At 36.0% G+C, this 22,714-nt stretch overlaps 1 protein-coding gene across 2 annotated transcripts in view; it reads right to left on the reverse strand.

Annotated features, from left to right (window-relative positions):
* Positions 1–22,714, reverse strand: part of ESYT2 (extended synaptotagmin 2) — a 116,990-nt gene that overhangs the window by 52,859 nt on the left and 41,417 nt on the right. For both annotated transcript variants that reach the window (XM_027840996.1, XM_027840997.1), the window contains exons 2-6: positions 13,212–13,253; positions 11,215–11,349; positions 8,651–8,727; positions 7,681–7,753; positions 7,315–7,404 (exon numbers count right to left, since the gene is read on the reverse strand). In XM_027840996.1, coding sequence (XP_027696797.1) covers positions 7,315–7,404; positions 7,681–7,753; positions 8,651–8,727; positions 11,215–11,349; positions 13,212–13,253 — 417 coding nt within the window. The remainder of the gene's footprint in view (positions 1–7,314; positions 7,405–7,680; positions 7,754–8,650; positions 8,728–11,214; positions 11,350–13,211; positions 13,254–22,714) is intronic.

Genomic DNA, 22,714 nt, shown 5'->3' on the forward strand with positions numbered 1-22,714 from the left:
AAAAACCTCAAATTCTGATAAAGGAAGACAACACATAGAGAAGGTTTTAACTTCAAGGCCTATGGAAGGGCACAATGGTCATTAGTATGCAATAGCAAAGCAGATAGCAATTCATCTTCTTTAATGCCATTTCCTAGGGACAGCTAGGTGGTGCAGAGCACCAGGCCTGAAGTCAGGAAGACTCATCTTCCCAAGTCTAAATCTGGCCTCAGACACTTACTAGCTCTGTGACCCTGGGCAAGTCACTTAACCCTGTTTGCCTTAGTTTTCTCATCTGTAAAATGAGCTGAAGGAAACACCAAACTACTTCTAGTCCCCTTGCCAAGAAAACCCCAAAAGGGGTCACAAAGAGGCAGACATGATTGAAAAAGACTGAACAACAAAAAAATGCCATTTCCTTTGTAAATATTACATCCACTGAACTTCTTGAAAGTGTTAAGGACTTCAGTGGTGAGAATTGTCTCTTTCAGGTCTTCAGTAGCTGTGGCTGCCAAGGAATGCTAGGTTGTAGAACCTGAATAGGTAGTTTCCAGGTTACATCTCCATAAATGTTACTCCTCAGAATGATGGCCATGGGGGCCTGGCTATAAGTGGTGTTGGGGATCTCTGCTGTTCCTACAATTCTTAGGTGCAGAGTCCTAGTGTGAGTGGTTGACCCATCCAGTACACACTACCCCATCTTTCCCTCAAGAAGCCTTGCTATTTCATATGCATGAAAGATACCTTGCTGGAAGAAAGTTTTTAAGGTTGTGTTACCAAGTTCTTCAGAGAGGCTGTCTATCTCTTCATCTACAAAAGATAATGGCACACAAGCTGCAGTTATTTTTCTGGTGATCGTCTTACAAATGCCCTTGGGATGACTATGCTTATCTAGATGGCCTGCCAAGCTTTCTTTAGACTAATTTTGTCTTCCACAAAATCTATTCGTTTTATGAGAAAATGCTGCTCATAATTACTCATCATTCTTTGTCTCCTTAAGATTTTATAGATCAACCATGAATGACTTAGCTATTCTCAGCAATACAATGATCCAAGACAATTCCAAAAGACTCATGATGAAAATTCTATCCATATCCAGAGAAAGAACTGATGGAGTCTGAATGCAGATTTAAATATATTATTTTTCACTTTATTTTCTAATGAGTTTTTTTTAGTCTGTCTTCTTTTATAACATGACTAATATGAAAATGTTTTGCACTATTTCATACGCATAAGCTATATCGAACTGCTTACCATCTTAGGGAGGGGAAATGGGAGGGAGAGAATTTAAAACTAAAGTTTTTTTAATGAATGTTAAAAAATGTCTTTACATGTATTTGGGGAAAAGATAAAATATTATTTTTTAAAAGAATTTACAGATTAATTTATATTCTAATCTACTGCTGCTTGTGGCAGCCATTTCTCTGCCTAGCAAGTAAGTCAAATATTTGCTGACATCTATTTCCAAGGGTTTTCGTAAGGATCAAATGAGAAAATATTTGTAACATGCTGTGCCTGGTATTTAACAGGTGCTATATAAAAATGATAGCTATTATTAGCTATCATTACAAAGTATTTTCTGGGCTCTTTTAATCTTCTAACAATTTCTCATTTTACCAATTACATTTGTCTAACTTCTAGATGACATTATTTTTGATGCCATTTTTGTTGTCCACTTCCCATTTTTTTTTAATTTTCAAAAGCTTATTTAATGAAGGTTAAACCAATTGTATTCTATACATTTTTGGGGGGGAGGGGCTAGGCAATGGGGTTAAATGACTTGCCCAGGGTCACACAGCTAGTAAGTGTTATGTGTCTGAGGCTGGATTTGAACTCAAGTCCTCCTGACTCCATGGTCAGTGCTCTATCCACTGCGCCACCTAGCTGTCCCTATTCTATACATTTTTTTCATTAACATTCTTTCTCCTAGTTTATAAGAAAGTGTGTTCTTCACTCTGATGATGAGATGATCAGATTATGCAGACAGCTGGCTCAGGGATAACTCCTGTGTCCATAATAAAATATTTTCCTGTCTGTTACAATTTCTTATTCTTTGAGATATAACTTGGTGCTGGCCATGTACAGTTCCTACCAATTCTTTTTATTCTGAAGAAAATGCTTATGATAGAGAGATACGAGGCTCTGTTATAACCTATAGGTTTTTGGCCTCTCTGAACCACTTTCCCATATATTTCTGGGAAATATATCAGCTTTTCCCACCTTTGCAATGAAGACACTAACTACCAGAGTCCATGCTGACTGGTGTGTCTTATCAAGTTCTTTATAGAATTTTTCTACCATTTTATCCTTAACAACCATTGTTAGTGCTTAAGCTGCAATTATTTTCATGTTGATATTTTTGGAAATATTCATCATACTTTTAGTACTATAATATTTTCCTAAATCACAGGTCCAATCATGTCAATCTTCTATTTAATAAACTCCAAACCTTCAGGATCAAATGAAAAATCCTCTGTTTGATGTTTAAGGCCCTTCATAACCTGCCCCGCTTTCCTTTCCTTTCTTATACCTTACACTTCCCAATATTCTCTTAGATTGAGTGGCACTGCCCTCCACGTTGCTCCCAAAACAAAATACTGTATCTCTTGGATCTGGATGTTTTTTCTAGCTGTCCCTCACACCGGGAAAGTCCTCCATCCTGGCTTTGCTGGCTTCTTTCAAGTTCCTCAAGTCAGATGGGCTTGAATGTCACCTTCTATAGAAAACCTTTCCCAAACCTTCTTAATTCTAGTGCCCTACCTCCATTGTTGGTTTCCTCTTAATCTTGTGTACAGTTTATTTGTATACATTTGTTTGCATGCTGTCTCTTCCATTAGATTGTGAGCTCCTTGAAGGAAGAGACTATCAAGCATCTTTCTTTGTATTCCCAATGATTAGCATAATGCCTGGTACATAGAAGGCACGTAATAAAAGTTTACTAATTGACTAATATGTTATGACCAAATATTCCATGACATAATAGTTCTTGTAGCTCTTGAGCATACTATATAAATACACTGTCAACTTTTTTCTTTGATTCTCCAAAGACTGCTTTTGAGTCATCCTTTCATTTGGATAATACTTCTTTCTTTCTCTGGGGTTTGTTTTTAGCAAGAATGTCAAGACTGTTATCACTCAGTTCCTCTAGAAGTGTCTACTTGCTGGTCCTCGGACAAAGATATTACATTTAGAGAACTAATATTTAAATTAAAATTTGTTGATGGTCTAAAACCAGTGATTCTTAACATGTTCTACCCTCATTCCTATCACTCTTACCACTGCTAAAGCAAAAGGATGCACATGAACTGCCATTTTTAAAAATTTTCCCAGTTTCATGAGTTACCACAGTCAAAAAAGTTTTATCACCACATGTCCTGCCTAATAATTATAAAATAACTTCATTTTATGTCTGTAGAACATCCATTTTCCAACCTCATATCTTAACTAAAGACCACATAAATGATATACTGCTTTTCATTTCTCTAACCCCTACCCCAGTGGACAATGGTTAGTTTGTTTGGTCAGTGGGTCATCTTCATTTTTCTTCGAGAAAACCCTAGATTTATATATGAATCATAAAGTAAGATGGGTTTGAATATTCAATGGCCTTCTCCAGTCTAGGATTAGACTGGAGTCTATGTTGTGGTTCCACACTGTCAATAGTTGAAAAGATTGAGTAAGTAGATCCCATGAGAATATCCCTGAGTGGATTCCAGTATTACTATCCTTACTCAGGGACCCTTAGATCTTTACAACTGTACCCAGGTCACATAAAATTCCTGATATACTTCTGAAATGGGTCTTCTAGATGCACTCCTAGAATGGCCCTACCTGTATGAAATGTGTATGAAGTCTTTGAAAAGGTCCATGAATGGGGACATGTGATCCTGGGCAAGTCACTTGACCCCCATTGCCTCACCAAAAAAAGAAAAAAAAAAAGGGGTCCATGAATGTGGGAAAGGGTTACACTCCAGGGAATGTGACTCAGGTGGACTACAATAGGCTATAAAGCATTCAAATGGCTAGCTATTCCTCAGATACAAAGACAATACTGCCAACAGAGCTGATGTTCTATCAAAGGGGATTATCAGTCACACCAGAACCAGCTTTTATCTCTAGGCCTTTAGCAAGAAACTACACTTACAATAAACAAACTATCCTAATTTACTCTCATTAATGAGATATTCAGAAAATGAATAATCTAGCTAAGTATTTTCTTTGGCTTTTCAAAACCAGAGTTAACAGAGTACTAAATCTGAGCATACCCTTTGATACGATACCACTACTGTGCCTATACCCCAAAGGGATTAAAGAAGAAAAGGACTCATATGTACAAAAATATTAACAGTAGCTCTTTTCAAAGTAAAGAACTAGGATGCCAATCAATTGGGGAATGATGAACAAATGATGGTATATTAATGTAATGTAATTACTGTGTTGAAAGAAATCATGATGTGGAATGAACTATGAAGGAGAAAACTTATACTATAACTACAACACTGTAAAGAAAAACAACTTTGAAAGACATAAGAGCTCTGATCAATACAGTGAGCTACCACAATTCCAGAGGACTAATGCAACCAACCCTCCTGACAAAGACGTGATGGACTCAAGAAGCAAAATAAGACATTTTTCTGACATGGCCAATGCAGTAATTTGTTTTCTTTTACTATGCTTATGAGTTAGAAAGGTTTGGTCTTCCTTCTTTCCTTCCTTTTTTTACTTCCAACTGGGGAGAGGAGAAGAGGAGGAAATGAAAAAAAAAAGTTTGCTAACTGGGGGGAAAAATGTTAAAAAGCTCAAAGTTTACAGAGGTTCAATAACGTTACTAGCACCAAATTTCTGAATAATAAGGCTTTAAAAAAGCTTTAAAGTATTTTTTATTAAAGAGGAAGAATTACTTGGCAACCAGCAGTGGATTTTGTTCTCATATTTTCCAGCTTAAAGTAACTGACAAAAATTCCCTTTAGTCTGTAGCATCTGTGGGATAACTGTTTATTGCCCATATATGGCTGAGCTGTCTAAATTAATGACTCCTAAATCTTCAGCTTCCAGCCTTTTTTATAAACATTATAAAATTTTGTTTGCAAGGTCTTCATAGCAATATATAAATATACTTTTTTTTTTCCAGGTAAACCATCTATATGACAAATTTAAGTGAAATAAGAATAATATGGATTTTTAAGTAAAAGTCAAAGAGTAATGCACTAAATTTTGCTTATCTTATAAACTAGAAAAAACAAGTATTAAATTTCATAGACAAAAAATAAAGCATTAATTTAAAATACTGGGTGACTTACTGAACTTTAGTTTAACCTAGAAGCTATTTAAAATATGCACAATGGTTTGTACTCATGAAGCATTTAATAGTTTTTTTAAATTAATTATGGACCTCCTTTAAAAAAAAATTACTGTGTAAGTCAAGTTTAGATTTAAAGGTAAAAGCAACCAACTAGTTTTTAAATATTCCGTGCATCTAACAAAATCAAAACTGACCCTCAAAATATAAAGATTAAATTATCAATACATTGATGTATTTTTAAAAATTAACAGAATTTCTTAGTGGAAAAAATAAAGACAACAGTACAAACTCTTTGGTTCTGTCTGGAAATACAGATAGCATTGCTTTTAAAAAATGAGGTCTGAGTTAATCAGGGGTTCTTAATCTGGAGTCTGTGAACTTTAAAAATACATATTTTGATAAATGTATTTCAATAGAGCTGATTTCCTTGGTAATTCTACATATTTTATTTTTACACATTGAAAAACATTATTTCAATAAGGGGTTCATAGGCTTCACCAGACTGCCAAAGAGGTCAATTTATACACAAAAAACGGTTAAGAAGCCCTGGGTTAGATAAACCCACAACATAACAATATAACACCATATACTGAATCATTTCAATGGATAAATGATTAACTGTGAAGTATTAATGCATTGGTTTGACTATAGACTGCATCTCTAAAATGAGATCATTTCTTCTGTTAAATATAAAAACTTAGATAAATTATACAATGCGATTATATAACAATTGAGCTACTTAGGATAAATTGGTTTTTTTTTCTTTTAAATAAATCTGCGTTAAGTTTTTGCCACACAAAAAGTATGACATCATTACAAGCTAAAAAACAAAGAAATAAACCAGGAAAAGTGTGGAAATTTGGAATTGCCAAAAACTGTTGTAAGTTAAACTTTTCCTGGCCGAAGGGCCCAAAAGATGAATCATCCTCTCTCCCTTGCTCTCTTCCTGCCTTCTTTCACTCCACTCCTACAGCAATCCCTGGATCAGTTCAAAGCTTGGAAACCTGGCCCCCATTTTTCCACTCTGACACACTATGTGTCATGAAGCCACGTCTACAGGTTTCAGGTACTGGCCCAGGATCATCTCTCTACCAACAGTGGAAAGCTTGAGCCCAAGTAGAAGGAAGGAAGTACAAAATCTTGGCAAAGGTAAAGCTTAGGGAGCTCCTTTCTACTACATATCCCCAGGACTGCTTAATAGTCTCACTGATATGTGGTAAAAGGAAAACTTGATGAACTTGACAATGACATCTTTATCTCTAAAGACTCACAGCAAGGATGTAGGCAGCTTATTCATGTCAATGGAAGGCAGCCTGGCACAGAAAGACAGCTAGATTTGAAATCAGAAGAACTGGGTTCAAAATGCAGCTCTATTTACTGCACTTAACCACTACATGTGACCATGAGCAAGTCTCTTAACTTGTCTGGGTCCCAGTTCTCATGTGTGAAATAAGGAAGTTCGATGAAATGGGCGATGAGGTCCCTTGCAGCTCCAAATCTATCTTTATATGATCTTTCCTTATCTTGCCATGCCAGCAGTAGGGGTGATGGGCAAAGACCCATTCATCATGGCTGGGGCCCTGTGAGGAAGCTATTGCGATAGCCTGAGAAGCCAGTTAGGTTTAAGTTTTATCTGCAGCACTAAAAGTAAAACTATAGGCTCTTCAACTTTTACATGAGCCAGATATAAAACAACATGGCAGTTTATATTAAGATGAATACAATAAATATGTGCAAATTACAACTAATATGCAAAACTGACCCTTTAAGCAAAATCATTGTTCATAAAATATATATTATTAATATGAAGGTAATATTGAGCCTATTTAAACAATTTTATCATAATAAACTTCACAAGGGTTTAAAAATTATTTCTTCACAAGAGAGTCTTTAGAAAGAGACACAGAAGTAATCTTAGGGTGTATTTTAGGTACAAAGAAAGGAAGGTAAATAAGAATACTTTTTCTCTTCATCTGCTCTTCTGTACTTTACTTTGTCAGTGAAATGATTAAAAAACAGTGATATGGACTTACAGGTTTTCTGAGGAAGAAAATGGACAGAGCTCCAACTAATGGCATGTCCCCAATCAATGGTTCTAAGATAACTCTCATTGTACCATGAATCTAAAATAAAGAAAAAAACGTTATTATTACCTTTATATAAGCCTAAAGGACAAAGTATACAAAAACAAAAAAGTATTATTGTTCAAAAATTACAGTTTAAATGACTAATACTACTGATTTCAAGTTTCTCCAAAATGACACATACTGGGTTGTGCCATAGTCCTCAACTTGTAAGCTAAAAAATCTTTCAAAGAAAGTATGATATAATGGAAAAAAACAAGTTCTATCTTTGATGTACTATATATTGAACACTTAGATTTTTTAAAATGAACTTACCTGTATACTTTTCACTCCAGCTCTACAGAAGTATCTCTTGATCTCCAAATCAATCTCACAATTTCCCACAAAACTAAAAGAGGAAAACAGATTATTTTTAAAAAGAGCAATTAACAATAATCTACTGTAACCAGACAAATTATTATATATTCTTAGTCCAGGGCTTAAATGAAATTAAACCAGGCCAAAAAGAAATCAAGTCACAGTCAAAAATATTTAATTAAAATAAAATAAAGAGATGCAATCATTTTATCAATAGCCATCATCTTGAGAGCTGAAAACCAGAAAGCTGAAAATTAACAGAGTTGAACAATGAATTAGACCAAGATCTGAATAGGAGAAAGAGAACAAGCTGGATTACATCTGAGTAACTATATAGTGCTTTTAATGATCCCAAGTGATTCTACAGCACAAAACCCCATCTTTTTAACCCAAATATTCTACCAATGATTCTGCATAGCTGTAAATCTTGGAATACAATAGGTTTGAAAAATCAATGTTGTAGATGACCCAAGAAGAACAGAAAGATGAGTAGTGTGTCTAAGTAGGCTGTAGCATATTTCGAATGATGACATAGTTGCAAAAAGTTGTGTGAAGAGTACCATTCAGGAAAAGTATGATGTCAGTCAGTCATACAGCAAGATAACAGACAGCCTACATGTTGCACTGGTAACCACTAAGTATTTTTTTTAAAGCCTGGAGAAAGGACTCTAATACACTGGATTGATCCTCCTTGGAAGATCAATCTGAGATCATAGGCAAGAACTACAGGGTATGTAAAGCATGGCTGGATTCTGACCTGCACTCATGGAAGAAAAATCCACAACCACAAGGTCACAAAACCAAGGAAGAAAAGAAGGTCAAGAGGTGGCATTAAATTGGTCAGTGGGTGAGAAGCTGGCTGGGTGCATCTTCCCTTTTTCTGGTCAAGCTAACTCCTAAGTTAGTGATAGGACAGAACAATAATTACCTGATCTGAAGGTCCAAAATAATCTGTCGTTTGTCCACATTTTCAGTGTACACTTTAACACCATTAATCCTCAGGGGCTGAAACAAGTAAGATTTCAGAATTTCTCAGAGACCAAACCCTAGTATTTTATTATATTTTTAGCTTTTCCTCTCTGTACCACTATCTTTCAAAGATGTTCTTATTTAAGTAAGTTAGATATTTAAAAAATAAATACCAGAAGGAGAAGGTTTGCATAAACATGCAATTCTGTAATTTTCCTTTCATAAATGAACACTACCACGACAAAAGAGAACTACATTTAATGCTCTATGTTTAAATGATTATTGGCATTTTGTAAGTAGGAGGTCATCTAACCTCAGTTCCCACACAACTTAGGATTTGGTCTGGATCTAGAGACTGATTCAAAGAAAATTACTCTGGAATCAACATTTCTGTTTTAAGATTATCAAAATTAGTATGTATCCATTACTTAAAATGAGATCCAGAAGAAAGAATGACAGTATCTTAAGGTTTATCTTCTCCCACCAAAATGCTCCCCTGTCATTCCACACCTTGACAACGTTTCAAAATTTTCAAGGAAATGTGACTTCCTCAGTGTGGATACTCCCTCTACCAGAGATGGCAATTACAATCCCTTCAAACCTTTGCAGGTGGAACAAAAAAGAATCATCTGATGGTCAAACTTTTGGCAATGAGCCTCTGTGAATTCCACTGGGATGGGTCTCAGATTATAAACACAAACTCACACACCATCCATGAGCTCATACTTGAAGTCTATTCCTTATAAGACCTTGTAGAACAAAAGCATGGTCTTCAAGAATCCAGAGTCACTTTCACATTGGAATCAGATTCAGACTCCAGTGGAAGGTAGTAAGCTACTTTAAAAATAACATGCTATCAAGGGGCAGCAAAGTGGCACAGTGGTCAAAGTGCTTGGCCTGCAGTCAGGGACACCGATGTTCAAATCTGACCTCAAACACTTACTAGCTGTGTAACCCTAGGCAAATCACCAGATCTCTGTCTGTCTCGGTTTCCTCTTCTAAAAAACAGGGATAAGAATGAGCAACTACCTCCCAGGACTGCTGTGAGGATAAAATAAGATAACAGTAGTAGTGCTTATTAATTACAGTGCCTATATTCTCCTTCCAACTATCCCACAATTTTCACTTTTAGGATCTCTTTTAAAAGGTTATTTGTGGGGAAACTTAACATACTAACCACACACAATTGCCTTTTTTTCTTAACATCTATTTCAAGGCCTCTGTGGCAGAGTGAAAAGAGAATAGACCCTACGATCCTCTGGAAAATGCTGGCTCTGTGATCCTTGTCTTCAAACTCTCTGGACCAGAATTTTCTCATATACAAAATAAAGTATGACTCTAAAGTTTTTTCCTGGCTCTAAGAACCTATGAATCTTATACTACTGAAATATCAAAAATAAAATGCTAACATATACTTTGCAATTCTCATTTTGTTAAAGGTATATCAATTGATTATGACTAAAACAAAAAGAAACTGTAGCTATGTGCTACAGTGTTTAGTTATGTGTTTAGCACAAAATTTACAAGCACATATGCAAGGTAGGAATGCTAAAATTTCACACAAAAAAGATCATCTAATTGAAAATTATGTAAATCTGGATCAAAATATTCCTTAAAAAGAATAGTTAAAATATAGTTCTCTGTGTCAGCATGATATACAGCTGCAGTAAGTTGTTGTTTACATGATTTGGTTTTGAGAACACAATGTGTAATAGTTCCTTTATCCTACTTATTGATGTTGCTTGAAATTCTACCATTAGAGACAGCCATCCCTTGGTATAAGTTTTTAATAAATGTTTTGTTAAAATGTAAATATCCCCCAAGAAATAATGCATAAAGGTAATTATCAGCTATTTAACATAAGTGTGAATTCCCTTTATATCAGCATCCCAATATTTCCAACTCGACATATTCCAATTTCTCCAACAATTTCTCCAATTTAAAAAAAAAATGAGTCCCAGCAAAAGTAAGTCTAGAAGAGCAGAGAGCGATGTGGAGAAGATACAGGAGACTGAGATTTTTTTTTGACACAAGGAGTACTACTGGAGGAAGACAAAGCTAGGTAGAAGGCTAAAATGTTAGACCCTGAGTAGCAGGACAGTACAGCAGGGGAAGGGGAGAGCATTCTGACATGAGAGCGGAATAATTAAAAGGGAAATTTTCATCTTTCAATTGAACACAAACTTCCTTTACTTCACAATTTTGTTAGGGGCTTACTCTAATGAATAAACAACAGTACAAACAGGAGAGATAAAATGATAAAGTAGAAAGAGTAAGGCACATCAGTAAGCAAATATCAGCTCTCTCATCTGTAAAATGGGAATGATATTACCTGTAGTACTTAACTCAAAGTAGTTGTGATGATCAAACAAGAAAGCATGAAAAGCAATTTGTAAACCTTAAAAGAGTTCTAGATAATTAAGTTCCCTACTGCTAAGTAGTTCAATAGCAATTTGACTATGTCACATATATCTTTCTCTATGTACCTATCAGAGATAAAAGAATAATTCAAAAGACACTGACCTGATGACCCATATCAATCTTTGTGAAACTGAAGGTACTAAGGTGAGCATTTGCTCCCCGAACAGCTGGTTCTATTGTTTCTCGAAACAATTTCTCTATAAACTGGCAAATAAAAGGCCACATGTGCTTTACAGTCTAGAAAGGAAAAAAAAGAATCTGTTAAAAAAAAAGTTACAAAAACACAACCTGTTTAAGTCATTGAGAACAATGTACCTTCAACTAGATTTATTTTTAGATGCTGCCTGTACATTTTATATCCAAAGTGTTTGCTGTACTTCAGATGATGGAGAAGAGGGGGAAGGGGAGAAGGTGGGGTGGGGGGGTGGGGAGAGAATAGGACAGATTAAAGGATTCTGGTTATTATTCAGTACAATTATAACAAACCAGAATGTTCCAGGCAGAAAGTGTTCTAGGTAAATGAGTTTTATGGGTTCTTTCATATTCATCACAGATATTTAATATCTGAATTAAATTTAATTTAGGGTTAGTCAGATAACTCTTTTTGCTAATCTTTTTCATTTTAATCTACTTTCCTTCCTTATAAAGCAAACATTATTTTTATGACTAAGGAACACTTAATATGCCTTAAGGTAATCATTTAATATTAATTTTCACTATAAACTATAAAAAATGTAGGAGGTTTAGGACATACAGGCGAATATGTACCAAATGGCACACCCTGAGACATGCTTTTGTTTTGAGTTTTGACTGTCCCTTCACATAACCAAAAAGAAAAAAACTTCCAGGGATTACTATGCATTAGTATGGTCATTACTGTGAAGAAGCTGTCACATAAAGTCAAAGTATAGTGTATTTGCTGTGAACTGGCCCAGCCATTCTAAAAAGCAATTTGGAACAATGCACAAAGGTTTACTAAAATGTGCATGCCCTGTAACCCAGTAATAACACATACCAAGGTCATAACCCAAAGAGATCAAAGAAAGAAAAAAATGGACCCACATGTACAAAAATAACTATAATACACTTTCGGTAGTAGCAAAGAACTGAAAACTATGGGTATACTCATCAATAACAGAATGGCTAAACAAGTTATGGTAAATGAGTATAAGGGAATACTACTCTACTGTAAAAAATAACAAATGGTAAAGTTTCAAAGAAATCTGAGAAGAATTGTATGAACTTATACATAATGAAGTAAATAGAACTAGGAGAACAATTTAAACAATAACAATAACAATGTAAAAACAGTAACTTTGAAACCTCAAAGAACTACGATCAATTCAATGATTACCACAATTCTAGATAATCAATGATGATGATGATGCACATGACCCACTGCCTGACAGAGAGGTTATGGACTCAAGTTGCAGTATGAGACATGCAAGTCCAGACATGGCCTGCATGGTAACTTAGTGAGATTGTTTTGTTTTTCTTTTTTCTCTTTTTCAATGGACGGAAGTAGGATGGGGGGGGGGGGCAAGGCTAAGGTTGACCCCAAAAAAAGAAAGAAAAGAGGGTCATTGAAGCATTTTTTAAAACCCACAGAAGAAAACAATAGATATGCCAGAAGAAATCATAAATAAGCAGGAGAGTTTTAAAAGTGATACACTGAATTTACTCTATACTTAAGAGGAAATTTACATCAACCATCTTTTTCTGTTCTATAGTGTATACATACATACATACATATATACATATATATATGAAAATCCTTGTTTCAAGGAGTATAGTTACTATTAGAATAAATTTTTTTAACAAAACAATAAAGTAAGCAGGAGGTCACAGAAATAGAAAGTATGCTTGCAACATCCCCTCAGGCTTTTCTTTAGCCATAATTAAAGGACATTTCTCAACGTATAGCAAGTAACCCAAAATGACTGAGTTCTAGTTATCTATAACAAAGAAAAAAAACAAACAAAAACAAAACAAGATTCTGCTACACAATTTCTAATGCTATAAACTTTAGAATCCCAAAAAATAAAGGGTAACATCTCATTTTCTAATTCTTATGGAAGACAGGAAGACTGGGGTCTTACCTTATTTAGCCATTCTGCTCTTTCAGTGTCAGGAAAATGGACCTACAACAACAATAAAAAATAGATAAGCCAGATTAATTGGAATATTAATAACAACAAAAAAACTCAGGTTACTATTTAGCATGTTTATAAATACTTGCCTTGATTATATATTGCTTTAGAAAACCTATTATTTCTATATGCTTTATAGCTGCAAAACTAGGTCTATATTACTGTATTAACAATAGTAGGACATGTATAACCTGTATTGAGTTGCAGTTGCTTGCCTTCTCAATGAGGGTGGGTGGGGACGGAAGTGGGGAGAAAAAATTTGGAACCCAAAGTTTTAAAAACAAATGTTAAAAACTGTTTTCACATGCAACTGGGAAATAAGATATACAGGCAATGGGATATAGAAATCTATCCTACCCTATAGGAAAACAGAAGTGGAAAGGGATGAGAAGGGGGGGGTGGAGATAGAAGAGCAGAGCAGATTAGGGAAAGGCATATTCAGAATGCACACCATCTTGGGCGGGAAGAGGGTCAAGATGGAGAGAAATTTTGAAACTCAAAATCTTGTGGAAGTGAATGTTGAAAACTAAAAATAAATAACTTAATAAGACTCAAAAAAAATTTAAATTAAAAATAAAAAAATTAAGAAAAAAAACAATAGTAGGAAAATAATCTAAGAAGTGAAATAGGGGGCAGCTAGGTGGTGCAATGGATAGAACACCAGCCCTGGAGTCAGGAGGATCTGAGTTCAAATCCGGTCTCAGACCAAATGTTTGACATTTACCAGCTGTGTGACCCTAGACAAGTCACTTAACCCCAACTGCCTTGCCAACAAAAGAAGTGAAATAAAGATATGATAATTTGGGCCTTTGACATTTTAGTTTAATAGTGCTTTGAGGAAGGAAAAAAAAAACCCTGCAAGTTTTAAGTGCCAAAGAACCTATCTCCTGTATTTTTAACTATTTATAAACATTTTCACTTGCATGTTCTGCTTACACCTCAAACTTTATGCAGAATATAAAAGTTGGACTCATCATCTTCCATCTAATCAGGCACCTCTTTGACAATTCCTCCTCAGCAACAGCAAAAATCTAAGCAGTAAATCTAATCATTCCTAATGAAACATCACAATGCACTTCCCCCAGCCTCAGCAAAGTGAGAGGCAGCCCAAACTCATCTAACGTGGGTAAGTGACACAGCTGGGTAGGATCATAATGAAAAAATGTTGCAAAATCCTATCTCTTTAATAACAAAATTGTCCCATAGACACTCTGTGGCTATGAATTTTCCACATCATGCTGAGGGGACCTTTAAAAAACAGGATAGGCTGCAAAGCACTACCAATTATGACTAAAGTGATACAAAATATTATCAACAGTAGATAGGACAGGAAAAGGGGAGATAAGCTCAAACAGAATGCCAATCAACAGCCCAAGGGATAAACTAATATTACCAAAACATTAAAACAATAAAAGAATGCCTTCAGTGCCTAGGGCAGATCCTCTCCAGAGGAAGTACACATATATAAACATCACAAATGATGGAAAAAGTTTGGAATGGTTACAATCTGTAATAATGAATATCTAAACTGGTGAATAATGGATCCACCAAAGTACTCTTAGGAAAACAAGGATTCTGCTGATACTTAATACATACTCTTTTTGATCCCTACTCCTCTATTAAGACACACTACAGAAAGTCTGGGCTCCTGAGATGAAATCTGCTATTAACAAGGAACAAGGAACGTATCATTTCTGAACCACCAGTTAAGATGAAGACCTTTCTTCACCAGAAAGAATAATCTTAAGGGTATTACTGAAATGTGTTTTTTAAAGACGCTAAATTCTGAATGGCTGGGGGTCAAACTGGTTGGTGACTGAAGGAAACTTGGAATTAGGGATGGTTAGGAAATAATATGGGAAAAAAAGAATTTACTTATTTGACCCAGCAAAAAAAAAAAAAAGAAAAAAGTCCAAAGATAAGTAAAAGGCAATGTGACAAAATGGGGAGGACCCCCACACTGAGTATGGATTTAGAAGATCTGAGTCTCAATCCTGCCCCTGTAAGATGTTGGGCCAGCTACTTAACCTGAGTCTCAGGGCCTTTACCTACTTGATCTATGAAATGAGAATAGTACTTGTGCTACCTAACTCACATGGTAGTTATGAAGATCAAATGAAATAATTTAAAGTTCTTAACAAGTAAGGTGCTACAGAAACACAAGAGACTAATTATTAAGAGAGAAGAGTCACTGGAGAAATTTATGCCAACAAACAGGGCCTTAGGGACTTGCTAAAGAGACTGATCCACCAGATGGGGTTTCCAGTAATTGTGGAAAGGGCAAATTCAATCTGAAGTTAAGGACTTGGTTTCCAAGGACCAACTTTACTTAGAAATGTGTTAGTCTCAAGAAGAAACAGGTCGAAAATTAAGTAAGACTGAATTACAAAAATCTCCACTTTTAATAACATCTCTCCTCTCTCCCCCCGTCCCCAATTCTCCCTCTCCCCATACACACACATTTTATAGTATGGCATTTCATCACATTGGAATAAATTAGCTTTATTCTGAATGGCCAATGGCCAGTAGAATATTGTATATATTTCTTCAAAACTGTTTTCTTACCTTGCCTTCCCCCTTCTGAACTACCAGACCTTACAATCTGTCCTGCGGTTTCACCTTCCAGACCACAGTCCACATACCCTGAAGGATTTGAAATCGTTTAACCCTCTTATCTTTGGAACTCCCTTCACGGGGCCTGCAGTGAATGCTCTGACTAATAAGTATGTAACATAACCAGTGTATCTTCATATTTGAGCCTGGCAATCTTCTTGCTTTCTGCCCTACTTTTCTTCCTTCCTGCAGCCCTTTCCAGCTGAAATAAAAACAGCTACCATTTATATATCGCTTTAAAGTTTACAAAGCACTTTACAAATATCTCATTATATCCTACAAATAGCCTTGGGATATAGTTACTATTATTATTTCCATTTACAGATGAAGACACTGAGGCAGACAAAGGTTAAGTGACTTGTGCTGGGTCATATAGCTGGTGTCTAATCAATCTAATTTTTCCATTGGTACAAGAAAGGGTATGTCAGTTGACTCCCCTCAACATTGCAATAATTTCACAAACCAAAACATTCCCTTCTGGGCCACAGGTCTCGATGAATTGTCTCTCTCCGTAAGCATGAAGCTCCTTGAGGGCAGAAACCATTATACTTCTGTATTTATATCTTTAATGCTTAGCACAGTGCTTGAAAATGCTTTTTCACTCATTTCTTCCCCTTTTAAAGCTGTCATAAAGGTGAATAGTTTGAAGTTGGGCTTTGGTCCCAAAGTTGTGCTACTAAAAGGGCAAATGCTTCATTTCCTTCAGATAGTGACTAACCTTGGATAGTAAGTGACCAAAAGAAAAGCATGTTGAACCCAGAATGATTTCATCATTAACTTATTCCTTCCTCTCCCAATTTAAAGTGACCACTGCAATCTAGGATCTCATATCATCATACTTCTATATTATACCTCATTGGTCAATTTCTACTTACTCTTAGTATGTAACTCAGTATTTGCTGAATTAAAGTGAACTCAGGTTAAGCCTGAGTAACCTTACATACTGGAGGCTATTGTAAATCTTTCCACTGTATTCCACTTTTCTGCCTTATAAAGCAAAAATAATTTGTTAATGACACTAATGCTTTTGAGCAAACATTGGGTAATCAAAATTCATTTTTCCCCACTATAAAATATCACTTCTGGTATTTCTGGTAATCCTAACCATTAAAGCTATTTTAAGCATAGATGGGAGATATAATATCTTGCTCTGCTCCAACCCCACCTTCCTAGAAATACCACTTGCTCACATTACTTCCTGGGAAAGAAACGATTGGGCTTCCCTAATGTACATTACGTCAAATCCCAACTCTTCAACTTGGTTTTCATTTGAAACTACTAACCTTCTTCACCATCAACCTATCTCATCAACTGCATTTTTTTAATCACTCTACCTTTTAGACTCTTATCCAGCCAAATTGATCTGTTTATCCCTTTACACAAAGTTTATTCATACAGGCTTCTTTATACAGGACCTCAGAAACATCTAATCCAACCTGTTCACAACTAAGAATCACTTCGTGTTCTCAACAAGTGGTCATCTGGACTACATTTGGGTGTGAAGGAACTGAAGGCTCTTATCTCATCTATGTCTAACATTCAAAATTCAGCTCAACTCATCTCTACAGGAAGCCAGCTCCCCCAAATCTGACCATTCCTTAAAAACTCCCCTCAGCATTTTTGCTCTAAGTTTATACTTTGTTTACACTTTCTGCCAGAGTGATTAGCGTTTATTCACTTGTTCCATGTGTCCAAGCACATTACAAAATCATACCCAAAGGCTTTATCTGTGTTTATCCTTTCAAGAGCACACAATAAAACATTGTACATGTACTCAGTGATCAATGTTTTTTGCTAAGCATAAAATATATTTCATTGTCCTAATTCTTCCTATTTATTTATGATTTAACTTCTTATAGGCAGCTAGATGACATAACATGTAGAGTACTAGACCTAATGTCAGAAAGACCTCAGCTCAAACAGCCTTAGACACTTAGTAGCCATGTAACCTTCAGTTTCTTCCTTTGTCGAACAGAGATATTACCCATTCCCTCCCAGAGTTGTTATGAGAATGAGATTATGTGTAATGTGATTTGTACATCTTAAAGAGATATATAAATGTTCACGATTATTACTATTATCATGGAAGGATCATCTAAACTTACATATATTTTAAGTACTTATACAATAACAGCCAGAACCTGTTCTGCTTTTGTGTGAAACATCATGTGAGGTGTACCGTATCAATACAGTCTTAAAACAACCACACGATAATCTATTATTATACCTGACACCTTATAGGACACCTATACCTTTCAGGGCTCATTTGACTTAGAGTGGAAAAAACACAATTACAAGATAACTCTTAGGACTACTACAATTTACAGTCTTGAAGGAAGGTATGAAACAAAGCTGCTAATGAGGAGGCACTCAAATGCCAAGCGAAACAGAGATGGTTGCCAGAGTTTCTATAGGACAAGGACTTCATAATTTTTTATTGTTACATCTATGGTAGTACATCACCTTGTACTCAACAGATGGTCAATATAATTTTTTGGAAGAAAAGGAATCAAAGGAGGTAAGCAGTTATAATAAGGAAAAAAAAAAAAGATAAAATTCCCCAAGGCATACTTCTCATCAGAAATTTAAACCACCTTTAAGATGTCCTTACTTTAACACCTGAAAGGATCCATGACTTCATCACTATAGTGGATATTCCCTATACGACCAAAGACCAAAAACTTTCCACCCATCTTAGTGGGCAGGTTCATGAATTTAGGTCCAAAAAACTTCACTGCCAACTTTCTAGCGATAAGCCTCTCCACATTTGGCCAGTCCAACTGAGTAAATCATTCAAGCTCCCTGGGCCTCACTTTCCTCAACAGTAAAATTAGGATAAAAATACCTGGAAGTACCAGGTTGTGAGGAAAAAATGAATATACAAGTGTTTTATAAACCATGAAGTGATGTATAAATGTCAGTCACTATGATTTTTTTTTTGTCCATAGTCCATTATTGTGCCTGTATTCAGAAGTTTCCCAGAGCCTTAGCACCTGTTTGAGCAAGAACTACACTGGCACAGCCAAGCAGCATCATTTAGTAGAAAGAGAAGGAAACCAATGCAGCCAAAATTAGAAGAAAAGAAGGAAAGCGTGAGAAAAAAAGTGTTATGCCAAGCTTCTCTGATAAAAGTTTTGTTTCTCACATATTTAGAGAACTAGGCCAAATCTATAAATATAAGAGCCATTCCTCAAATGATAAATGGTCAAAGGATAAGAACAAGCAGTTTTCCAAGGAAGAAATCAAAGTTATCAATAGTCAAATGAAAAATATTCTAAATCACTATTGATTAGAGAAATACAAATTAAAATAATTCTGAGGTACCAACCATCACCACCCATCAGATGGCTAAGGTGACAGAAAAGGAAAATGGAAAACGGAAACGCTGGAAGGGATAAGGGAAAATAGGGACCTAACGCACTGCTGATGAAGCTATGAACTAGTCCAATCACCCTGAGAAACACTTTGCAACAAAGCCCAAATCCATACCCTTTGACGCAGCAACACCACTACAAGATCCACACCTCAAGGAGATCAAAGGAAAATGACCCAAAAATACAAAAATATTTACAGGAGTTCTTTTTATGGAGACAAAGAATTAGAAAGGAGGGGATGCCAATTGATTAAGAAATGGCTAAAAAAGCTATGGTATAAGAATACTGTGCTGTAAGAATGAAGAAAAAGAGAGTTTCAGAAAAACCTGGGACACTTGTATGAACTAATGCAAATGGAAGTCAGCAGAACAATTTATACAGTAAAAGCACTGTTGTTAAAGAAAATCAACTGTGAAAGATTCAGAAAGTCTGATCAATATAGTAATCCATAAAACTCCAAAGGACTCACCTCCAGTTAGAGAAACTGATATACTCGGAGTGCAAACTGAAACATATTTTTTCCTTTTCTTTTTCTTGTTTTTTTTTAACATGAATAAAGTGGAAATGTGTTTTGCATGACTTTACACATATATTTAGTTTTTTTAAAAAGCAGCAGATTTAGAATCAGAAAACCTGAGTTCAAATCTGAGCTCTGATCTTCATTATTTACTTATTTATTATGACCCTGGGAGAGTAATATCACCTCTGTGGGCCTCATCTGGCAAATAAGAACACTGATGACCTCCAAGGTCTCTTCCAGCTCTGAATCTGTGAATCTGAGGTTACCACCTTAGCGCTCAGCAACCCTAAACCCACTCCTCCATTTTGTAGATGAGGAAAATGAAAGCCAGAAAAGTAAACTGACTTGCTCAGTCACAAGACTAAAAGTAGTGGCAAAGCCAAGATTTGATCGATCCGTAATTTTCTAGGTGGCACAGTGATAGAGCTCTGGGCCTGGAATCAGGAAGATCTAAGTCCAAATTCAGCCTCAGACACTTATTAGCTGTGTGACCCTGGGCAAGTTACTTAACCTCTGTTTCCCTCAGTTTCCTCATCTATAAAATGGGGAAAATAATAATACCTTCCTCCCAGGGTTGTTGTGAGGATTAAATGAAAAAATAGTTGTAAAGTTATTTCGCACAATGCCTGTTACACAGTAAGCACCACATAAGTCTCAACTATCATTATTATTATTACTGGTCCAATGCTCATTGTACTATACTAGATACTTATATGGACTGTGACGTCAACAGTCCGTACTTTTTTCAAAGGTGCTAATCATAATCATTCCCAACTTCTAATCTTCTAAGATTTTATTTTTCCACATCACCCATAGAGGATATACTCAGTATGCTTGAGGTCTTCCTTTAGGTGGCTTTTTTTGTTTGTTTGTTTGCTTGTTTGTTTGTTTTGCTAGGCAATGGGGTTGAGTGACTTGCCCAGGGTCACACAGCTAGTAAGTGTCAAGTGTCTGAGGCCGAATTTGAACTCAGGTCCTCCTGATTCCAAAACCAGAGCTCTGTCCACTGTGCCACCTATCTGCCCCTTTAGGGTGTTTTTAAAAAAACATTTTGTAACTATTACTTAGGCTCTGTACTTAAGCTTTCCCTCTGTTCTCTTACACTCCTGAAACACACTTAACCCATCCTCCTTTTCTGATTATGCATTTCCTAGATTTAACAGTTCTTTAACTGCCACCTACTTAGGTCCTCCTAGATTCTTTCCATTGAACTCTGGGTCGCCTGTGATTTTGATTCTTTAAAAAGTATGGTGTTCCCTGATTATAATCACATAGAGAATCACACCAGAGAATAATGCTGCTTAAAAATCAGCTTTTGGTGAGAGCAAACAACTTGGAATTATCAGAAACACTGTACAATTTTCCAAATACCATTGAGATTATCTCCTCTTCAATTCTGGGCCCAGATCCAGTGCCTCTCTCAGACAGATACAGTGATGCACTACGACATGCAATTTGATGGGCAACAAGAATTTCTTCACTCATTTGGCTTCTTCTCTATGTACGGTCAGGCCAATTACTTTGGCATAGCCCTGGATGTGATCAAGGACACCATGTAATGTTTCTGAGACTTGAAAGAAGCCAGGTACTATAGGGCTTGTCTCTACATAAGACATGTTGCATAACAAGGAAAAAAAATCTTTGAAGAACTCTGTTTTATACTTTGTTTGATGATCATAATTCAAAGAATCATTAAAATATTATATCTACAGCACCATCTATAACATTTATCAAAGAATCTTCAAGGAAATGCTGTGCTGGAAGTGGGGACTCTAAAGCTTCATTTTGTTCTACTTAGTCAAATGCTTTTTTATAGTCAGCAATAAACACAGCAGGATTTACTATTCCCTCCACTCTTAAGTATATGATGACTATAAAGAAAATACTGTAGAATATAATTTGTAAAAGCCTGTTTTCTCATTTCTTATATTTGCAAAACATACACTTAATACTTAGGTAGATGTCAAATATCCTATATGGATAAGAAATTAAGTCTACAGGACAGCTAATGTCTTTGTAGTTGCCTTTTTTGAATAAAAATAAATCTTTCCATTCTTCTGGAAACTAATTTTTTTTTTTTTAGCAATATCAAACTTGGCCAAGAGAGTTTATCATTTGATCAACAGAAGAAGTCTCCTAAATGCTCTTCTTGCTTCCAGTGTCCTCTCTAAGTACCTTCCATGGATATGCCAAATTAATATTGCTTTATCAGTCTGACTGCAACACTCCCCAAGTTCAAGAAGTTTCAATGGTTCACCACTGTCACAGGGGTGGGGAACCTACAGCCTCCAGGCCACAATTGTTCTGTGAAGTTTGGATTCAGTCAAAGGTCCACACTTGAGGACCTACAGGGCCACATGTACCCTAGAGGCCGCAGGTTCCCCAACCCTGGTAGACTGTTAAATATAAACTCCTCTGTTTGGCATTTAAAGCCATTCACTAACTGGCTACAGCTTTTCCTCTTTCTCTCTCCACCTCAACTGATCTTCTGACTTTTTACTGCATATGACACTACATCTCCCATGTCTGGGTCTTTGTGTAGGCTGATCTCCATGTCTGGAATTCTATCTCTTCACCTCTATCTCGTAGAACTCCTAACTCTGTTCAAGGTTCAGCACAAATGCCACTTTCCTTTACAGGCTTTTCTTGATTCAATCAGTGTTGACAGCAATCACTTATCACTGGTCATATATACGTAACCTGTCTCTGCCTACAAACATTTTGTATCCCCCCCCAGTAGAATGTAAACTCCATGGGGGCAAAGCCTGTTTCATTTTTGTATGTGAAATCTCAGCATGTAGTACATAGTAGGTACTTACTGATTGATTTCTAATTTCATGCAACCCATCCAAGGGTGTAGCTCCACAGGTATAGCTCCTGAGAAGTCAGGATCACTCCCACAACACAAGGAGGCACTAAAGAAGAGGTGAGGTGAAGGAAGTGTG

Source organism: Vombatus ursinus, unplaced genomic scaffold (genome assembly GCF_900497805.2).
Source record: "Vombatus ursinus unplaced genomic scaffold, bare-nosed wombat genome assembly UNPS02014852.1, whole genome shotgun sequence".
NCBI lineage: Eukaryota > Metazoa > Chordata > Mammalia > Diprotodontia > Vombatidae > Vombatus > Vombatus ursinus.